This window comes from Hyposmocoma kahamanoa, unplaced genomic scaffold, assembly GCF_003589595.1.
Source record: "Hyposmocoma kahamanoa isolate Upper Pololo Valley unplaced genomic scaffold, ASM358959v1 119, whole genome shotgun sequence".
NCBI lineage: Eukaryota > Metazoa > Arthropoda > Insecta > Lepidoptera > Cosmopterigidae > Hyposmocoma > Hyposmocoma kahamanoa.
Window position 1 is genome coordinate 3,749,787 of NW_020653409.1, and position 9,559 is coordinate 3,759,345.

Genomic DNA, 9,559 nt, shown 5'->3' on the forward strand with positions numbered 1-9,559 from the left:
ATTAAAACCATTCAATGTGTTGTGGAGCAACAGATGTAAATGACCAAAATGTTGATGAATAGAAGGAATCAATTTAAAGTAAAAGTTAAAGCAGGCATAAAAAATTGCCTGATCCAGTCCACAACACATATTCTCTAGTGAAACAGGAGTAGGCTGAGTTGAATCCCAAAATAATGACGAAACCACTGGTTCTTAGCTTCATAATAATATAATTTACACAGTATGCAAAAAGAGATGAGAGTTCATATTTGGTGAGCAAACAAATAAAAATCTTCCTTAGTTATATTATGGTTAATCTACAAAAAAGGGGCATCAAGAAGCCGGAAAACTATAGACCAATCAGTCTATTGTCGCATATTTACAAGCTTTTCTCTCGAGTTTTGGTTAACAGATTCGGCAAAAAATTAGAATTTTTCCAACCCAGAGAACAGGCAGGTTTTCGCTTAGGCTTCAGTACAAATGACCATCTTCAGACTCTCAAAACAGTCATAGAAAAATGTAACGAATACAGGAAACCACTTAACTAGCCTTCATGGATTACGAGAAAGCGTTCGACTCCATAGAGTGGTGGTTTCTTAGCACGAGCCTTAACTAGATGCCGTATCGATGAAAGGTACATGCAAGTCCTCAATCATCTCCATCAGAACGCTAACGCCTGTGTCTCCCTACACAAGAAAACCGACAAATTCCATTTAGAGCGGTGTCAGGCAAGGAGACACAATATCACCGAAGTTGTTACCCTAGCACTACAATGCATATTCCAACAGGTGCAGTGGACTGGGAAAGGGTTAATGATTGATGGAGAGAGACTTATCAATCTGAGGTTGGCTGACGACCTGGTTCTGGTTTTTGAAAGCATCGAGGATATGCTCACGATGCTAGAGGATTTGAGAGTGGAAACTGAAAAACTGGGCTCAAAATGAACATTGGGAAAATCAAGACCATGACCAATATTCCTGAAGTCACAACTACCAGCTTCCAATGGAGAAAGTCACCGAATATATATACTTGGGACATAAGGTTACACTTCGCTTTGAGAACCAAACAGCGGAAGTGGAACGACGGGTCGCTCAGGCGTTGGCTTCATCGTTGGAGAGAGCAATGTTCGGAGTTACCCTGCGAGACCGAAAGCAACGCTTGGATCCGAAATAGGACCAAAGTCATGGCGAAGAAAAGGTGGGCGTGAGCGGGGCACATCCAAGATTGGATAATAAAACGGCCGTCATGATGATGACGATGCATATGGTTATATTTGTCGACTCCTCCAAAGGTATAATATAGGTAAAAATAATTGTGAAAAAAAAGTGAATTGAATTACCTATCCGTCCAATAATTGATATTATAACTTTAGACATCAACAAAACTGCCCTCAGAATGAAAAAAGATACAACTGCTGTATAAAGTACGTTTAGTTGTGTCTTTTTTCGTTACGAGGGCAGAAAATTCCCTTACTAATCCTGATCAATCTCTCCAACTCGAACATTTGATGAAATACGAATACATTTTTTTTTCACATATTTACTTTCAAAACTTTTTTTTTATTCCCGCTATTTTTTCGCAAGTAGGGAATTTTAAAAGCAACGTCATTGGCTAGTTGAATCGGTAGATAAAATATTCGGACCAATCACAATCAAGTCAGACGCGCCATCTACACAGTAGCAAACTTTAAATTAATGTTTGCAATAAGCTTTACCCTTATATTGTATTAAATAATTTTATAATGAAAATAATTTTTCTATTTTACAATTACATTACACATTAGACTAGATGGTGCACGCGAATTCGCGTAGAATAAGTACTTCGAGTAGCTTACTGAGAAATTATTGGTTCTCCATACAAACTTTCATACCCTATTTCACTCCCTTTAAGATTTATTTTTGTGACAAAAAGTTGCCTAGTCCTCCTAGGTCCCATCTATCTCTTCTGTCTCTCCCAAAATTCATCGACGTTAGTTCAGCCGTTTACCGCTGTTCTGGTAACAGATTACGAAACGTAACAGACAAAACTACTTTCGCATTAATTTGGATGAGTACTTGCTTAACTGACTTGTTTACTTATAATAAACAAAAAACTGTATAATAACTTAAAAGAACAGCTGCATCAACTGGCCTTAATTATTATAATATAATATAATATAATAATATAATATTATTATGCAGGACATGACATAAATCCCTACCTGTTTGCATCCACAATTTCCCAACTATCATCCTTCAGCTGCATGTACTTCTCCAATACTTTTTTCTGGAAATCCAGTTTTTCATACCTGAGATTGAAAAAAAATATCAAAGACTAATGAAAAACTGATGCGAATAGAGGCAGTAAAGATCATCAGCAAAGCACCAAGTACAAATATATTACATTGCAATCTTAATTGAAATATAGTGCTTAATTATTACCTTTCACCGCCATATCCACTCCGTTGCTGGATCTGGTCTAGAGGCATTGTCAAGAAGAATACTTTATCTGGCTTGGGGAGGCCTACATCAGGAGCCTTGCACCAGTTGATATCAAAACCTGAAACACTATATTATAAAAGTCACGGTTGATGGGACCTGTAAAGGGGCCGAAACGTCGGTTTGTTTGAAAAAACAAATATACGCGGTTTAAATCCGGAAAAATAGTTTCATTACAAACAGTACGTTAACCTTGAATGTAACAAACTTTGCACAAACTAAATAACCATAGTTAAGGTGTTTGTAAATGACTATTTGAACGCTCGATCGTGATTGGTCAAAAAACATAGTCTCCCGTCGAGATGTTCCCATTTCGTATATTTTTCGATAATGAAACGCTGACGTCATATCGCTGTCGGTACGCGTCGGTTGCAGTAACGATTTTCGTTATCCTGGATTTACAGAATAGCATAATCGGTAAATTGTCGATACGGCAACCGACGGCTTTCGCTATCAGAGATACCGAATCATCAGATCAGAGGGATCGAAAACTGCAGTAGAAAATTATCGACCCATAGCTATACTATGTTCTCTGGCAAAGATATTCGAAATGACTCTACACGGGCATTTACTGCCGCAATGTCGGCCATATATCACCGATACTCAGCACGGCTTCCTGCCAAATCGATCAGTCGCTACCAACCTCGTCCATCTCGTGGACTATATATCCAGCGAGATACAAGTAGGTAACCAGGTGGACGTTATTTATCTCGACCATCAGAAGGCGTCCGACAGGGTTGACAATGACGTGTTATTGCTAAAACTAGGAATTATGGGTTTGTCGCCGAGACTTCTTAAATTATTTGCAAGTTATCTGTCTCATAGAGAGCAATATGGGCCGTTTGTGTCAAGTCCCTATGGAACGCTTTCTGGAATTAGTCAAGGTTCTAACCTGGGCCCATTGCTCTTTGTTCATATGATCAACGATCTCCCAGAGACGGTGCAAAATTCCACCGTGCTCCTGTTCGCTGGCGATGTGAAATTGGTCAAGTCCGTGAAGGGTAGAGAGGATGCTGTGGGCTGCTGAAGGATTTTGACAGAGTGTACGATTGGAGTAACAATAATAAGTTATACATCAACCTTGCAAAGTGTGAGGTGATCAGCTTTACGCGGTCACCACTGCCACGTGAGTGTGTGTTTTTGTAAAGATGTTGCCGATTACAAGAGTAGCACAAGTACGTGACCTTGGATACGTTCTCAATAGTCGTCTGACATTCTATGCGCACATACAGTCAGTTACGTCGATAGCATATCGACGACTGGGGATTATACTCCGAAATGCCTCTCATCTCTCAGACCGAGCGACCTGCACGCTCTAGGTATCATCAGTGCGAAATATATTGGAGACATGCTCAGTTGTTTGGATTCCTTGTGAGATATAATATAACCTCATATTGGAGCAGGTGCTGAAACAGATTCTCCGCCATTTATACAAATCTTTTGTAGTTAGTAGTAGTAGGTATTACCCATGCATGTATGCTACGCTTTTTTTGCAAGGGCATCTTGGCTTCGACTCTTTACAGTTGCGTAGGTTCCTCGCGCTGGGCAAATTTTTTGTAAATATTATTCGCGGTAAAATTGACCCCTCTTATTTACTGCAGCGTTTGTTTGCTATTTGTGCTGCTGGCACTGAGCGCGGCACGCACGCAGGCACACCGAAACACACTGTTGCTGCGCGTTATCACAGACCTCAACTCCGTTTTCGAGGCAGCACCACATAAATAGGTACTGATTTATTTGATAGCACGATTGAACGTCTGATGAGTGAATGTAGGAAAGTATTAGAACAAATGATGCCTGTAAGTTCAGTTCTGTGAAATGTATTTTGTTTGTTTTTTGTTTAATTTTTTATTTTTATTTTCGTTGTTTCTGTGTTTGTAGCGATTTGGACTTTTGTCTGTTAAGTGGCAAATGTTAAATGTAAAATAAATAAATAAAATAAATAAATTTCGAAAATTTTTTCAAGGGATTGTGTTTTCAGTTTTCACAACTATTTTAAAATATTTACGTCCTATTTTAAATTCAATTTTAAAACTGAAACTTAATAAAACCAAAATTGAATTTTGAAACAGGACATTCTAATAAGTGTCTATAAAACACTGACAACATACACATTTATCCCAACATACCTTTGGCAGCTGTAAATGCTACTCCTGAGAAACAATATCTGTCAACAACAAGGCTGATGCCTGCATTAAGGGTCTGAATGATTTTCTTGGCACACTCCCAACGATTTGCTGAAAACAGCAAGTGGATCACCTCATCTGACAAATCTTGCTGCAAACCATGACAACTTATAAAAATTTATCATTGATTATTTATAAAATTTGCGATAGTAAAGTAATTTTGTTTTAAATCATATTGTAACTGTCACAATGTTACACTTATTTATACACAATCAAGGGACAATATGATTACCACCAATACTTATATATAAATCAAAATAATATAATTAAAAATAAAGAATAATTCTGAGATATTGTTAACAATAAAAAAGAATATTGGCAGGAAATTCCTCTGCACTGTAGAAAAAGACGAAAAAGAAGGAATTCAAATGAGAGCTTCAGTAAGGTACTTACACAACATTTTTCACCTGTTGTATCATTTTTTAGAATTCCAAGGTTTGTTTACTGACTACTCATAGGTTTCTTGTCGAAAATTTGCTTCACTGAGAAACATGTTTTCCAGCAAATCTACTACTACTATACTCAGCCTCGGACTGTACTTTGGCCAAAGTATTTAAATTTTAACATAAATAAACAATTTTCTATCAATACATAGTGCTTTTTTTAAAGACGAACTATAAGGCTATTAAGCCTATTATCATAATATAACAAGAGCAATTAGGGCAACTCCTGTCTGATCTGTGTATAAATGCCCACCTACACTTAGCTCGGAGTGTTGGGTTGTTACATGATTATTTTAGTTGTACCTACAGGTTGTATACACATTTTGAAGAAATTAAGGTGTCCATCACGATATTTTCGTACCACATTGAAATTTTTTTTAATGCTATAGGTATTTACATATTGACATTTTCATATCAGTATTGCGGATTGGTATCTTGATTATGGAGTATGATTATGAAATAGAAATTAAATGCGGAACGAATCTGAAAGGCACTCTTGTTCAAACTACCACAAGCACAGCAATAACACTTTTACTATTTGGTGTCATTTTTTTAAGCGACCACTTCAATTCTATAAATTAATGACGCATTCGACAACCCCCGCTACGCAACGCGAGTTTACCGCCAGATTTTGAGAATGTATGCGTACGTACACGGCGCGCGTGCACACATACAAGCCGTGCTGCTACGTTAGTATGGAGTTTAGACTTGTGCCTGATCGGTCGTTAGAGGGAGCGATCCTAGTTAGTTCAATCGGTCAACTGAACTGGGTCAGTCTTCTAGTTCATCTAGTTCCTTAGTTCGTTTTGTCCTTGCTCGGATGCTGAACGAACGCTACAAACTAGTAATGTTATTCACATGAACTACTATGGACTTCTCGTATTATGAGGTCAATAGTACACTGTATTAAATATTTAAAAATACAATTTGTATGAAATCGGTACTATTTGATTTTCCTTCATATTTCACATGTTTAAAAACAGTCATTCTAACTAAATATCCTTTTTTTTACAAAACAAGAATTTTAGTTACAATGGTGTATTTAAAATACATATTACAATATTTAAGTACATGCATACAACTATTTCATATACTTGTACATGTAGGTTGATATTATACATACAGATACCTACCACACCTACCACAACATATGAGCACTTATTTTTTTGCAAGCTTACATATACAGGGTGTCCCAAAACTCAACGTCAAGCGGGCATTGGGTGAGAGGCCAGGTTATATCAGTTCTGATAAAAAAAATCCATGTCACTTAGTTAAGTGATAATAGGCATATTTTTGAAAATGTTGAAAATCGATACCCTAGACCACATGTTTAGGTATTGTCACATATGTGTATATTGTTATTAAAAAAACAAATAAGCCGAATTTTATGAAAAAAAAATAAAGAAACAAAAATCAAAATAAAAACAGAACTCGTCCAAAATTAAGTTGGTATAGTATTCATAGGAGGTGTCAATCTCATCACATTGTTATTGTTTTTACGCAACATCCAAAAATGGCACTTGATACACTTCGATTTATGGACGTGTGTACAACGGGTGCGGTTCGTAATATATAATAACAAATGACATATTAGTCGATATAACGCTCAACAGATATTATTAATTTATGGTGCACAGACATTTGGTATAATCTTGCATGATATAAAGGTCACTGGGTATAATAGACGATTGATATAATAACTTTCAATCTAATACACCTATGGCAAATTGTTCATTTTTCCGACTTCAAAAAAAGTAGGTGGTTCTCAATTCGAGTGTATGTTTTTTTGTAGGTATGTTATGTATGTAGGTATGTAATGTTTTTTTTTAACGTCATCCTAAACAACCATGCTATTTATTGCAGTCACAAATCAAACAGTAAAGGTTATGAGTTTAGTAAGAAAAATTAAATTTCCTTGAGTTCCAGCTTAAAAAAATTATGTCAGCTAGCTTTGATACTTCATTTTTTTTTTAATGTACTACACTACTCTGGGCAAGTTATTTGAAAAGATGGCCCATTTAATAAAGATTTCAAAATAGTACAGTACTTGCCACTTGTCATTCCATAAAAAATGTTATAACTTATTTTTTGCAAAAGGATCTCGTTTCAAAAAAAAATTATACCATGATAAATGATGCTTTTTGTGTACTCAAAGATTGGCTTTACCATCGTCGAAGTGACATGGCCGTATGTGATAGAGTGAGATAGATAGTGACGCACTTTAACATGAATTAGAGTGAGACAGATTGATAATCGACATTTAAAATGAGCGAGACGGATAGTGATGCCGATACTCTATTATTGATCATTGGTTATTATCATTTAGTACGCTACGTACCTTCGTTTACTGTGCATCTTCTCGTAATCGTGTAACTTTTGTACTGACGACTTTTGCTTGTGTTACCGTGGACTTGATATTGCACTCGTATTGACGACTTTGGCTTATTCTCTTGACTCGATTTGTGTTGTGTAAACTGTATTAGTTAGCATTTAGCAAAACTATACTAATATGCGAACATGCATCTTATTTATGGTGAATGCCATTGCCACTTTTCATTCCATAAAAAATGTTATATTTTTTATGGAATGAAAAGTGGCAAGTACTGTACTATTTTGAAATCTTGATTAAATGGGTCATCTTTTCAAACAATTACAGTACATTTAAAAAAAATATGAAGTATCAAAGCTAGCTGACATAATTTTTTAAAGCTAGAACTCAATGAAACTTAATTTTTTTTCCTAAACTCATAACCTTTACTGTTTATTATTATTATTTATTTATATATCCAGCATTGGCTATAGAGCCATCAGCTTAAAAGGCAACAAATAATTAAGAAACTCGTAACGTAACATATTTGAACTAAAAATTAATAAATGTAAAACCAGTAACTACACAAATCAGCCATTTCTATAATAACCTTTACTGTTTGATTTGTGACTGCAATAAACAGCATGGTTATTTAGGATGAGGTTAAAAAAAATCACTGCAAAATTTGAAAATTTGTGATGATAGTACATGTGATCAAGGGTATCGATTTTCAACATTTTCAAAAATATGCCTATTATCACTTAACTAAGTGACATGGATTTGTTTTTATCAGAACTGATATAACCTGGCCTCTCACCCAATGCCCGCTTGACGTTGAGTTTTGGGACACCCTGCATACATAATGAAGATACGTATTAGAGAATACTTTAGTACAAGCTAGCAACATTCAATCATACATCCCACTCGAACTTGTACTAAACAGTGAAAGATCGCTATTTGTCCCGCTTGCACCATTCCTACTGAATAAAAGACAGGTGAACTATCAATGTAGACAGTTCCTAGTTCATACTGAACTAAAAAGAATGATGAACTATTAAAACCGTACAAGACGAACTAGTTCACGTCGGTCAGTGTTAGGAATATATTCCTAATAGTTTGTAGTTCATGAACTATACAAGCCTAATGGAGTTACTATACTTGTCGTATTACACTATGCTTATGCTACTATGGTGCTAACGCACGTATTTGGAGAATAGAAATTAAACTCACCTTCGATGTTAAATAACCGTTTATCATTTTCCCTATTTCGGTATCTCTCGCCGGAAAATTCATATTCTCTGCCTGTATTTGCTTCTTCGTCAACCCCTCAGCTGTGTGACATGATTATTAAATATAGAATTGTTACAATAGGACAAGCAAAATAGGCGCCTTGACGTCAAGTTCCGGACACCAGCCCGCTACACAAAGTACAATAGGAAATTTGGTTATCTTTTACATGTTAAAACTTGCTTACCTAATGCTCTGCATTGTGTAGATTTACCAGTCCTATCTACACCCTCCAAAACAATGAAGGCACCTCGTTTTACGTTCATTGTCACCAATTTCTTTCAAATTGTGTAAATATTGTTTCACTGTTTTAATGTAGCGTTCCTTATGAGTTTTACTCCAAAAAGCAAGAATGGACTAAAAGAAACCGAGAAAACCAATTTATTACATAAAACTCTCTGTTAAGACAGATAAATTACAAGTTATCTTTTGTGGATATGGCTACGTCAATTTACGCTATATTTAAGGCGGTAATTTAATGCCATAATATGGCGGGAACATTATTCTCAGAAATTCACAACAAATCAACAAAACAAAATAGATGTCAAAAGCAAAGAGAATTTAAGCAATTTTTTTAAAATTTATTGCTGGCCTTGGAAACAAAGTTCTTCAGCCGAAAACATAAACGTTTAATTATATTTCTGTAAATATGGCCACCACAAAGAGGATAGGCAATTTGAGGCGGCGTGTTTGGATTGATTCGGGATTCCTTAGAACGGGCCGATACTGGTATTTTAGTTCGAGATTCGTATAATTTCGTGTTTTAAACTGCGATTAAGGCACAATAGTGGAATAGGATAGTGATCCTATTCCACTTTAAACTAGATTTCACAAAATAATTGAAAGTCAAAATAAAAACGACACTTTTCCCTCCAAAAG

The 9,559-nt window shown here is 35.8% G+C and overlaps 1 protein-coding gene across 1 annotated transcript in view; it reads right to left on the reverse strand.

Annotated features, from left to right (window-relative positions):
• The window catches only part of LOC113240018 (thymidylate kinase), a 10,238-nt gene extending 1,031 nt beyond the window's left edge, over window positions 1–9,207 (reverse strand). The window contains exons 1-5 of the mRNA XM_026477216.1: window positions 8,868–9,207; window positions 8,624–8,724; window positions 4,586–4,733; window positions 2,400–2,517; window positions 2,180–2,266 (exon numbers count right to left, since the gene is read on the reverse strand). Coding sequence (XP_026333001.1) covers window positions 2,180–2,266; window positions 2,400–2,517; window positions 4,586–4,733; window positions 8,624–8,724; window positions 8,868–8,946 — 533 coding nt within the window. The 5' untranslated portion in view covers window positions 8,947–9,207. The remainder of the gene's footprint in view (window positions 1–2,179; window positions 2,267–2,399; window positions 2,518–4,585; window positions 4,734–8,623; window positions 8,725–8,867) is intronic.
• Between the last annotated feature and the right edge of the window lie 352 nt (window positions 9,208–9,559).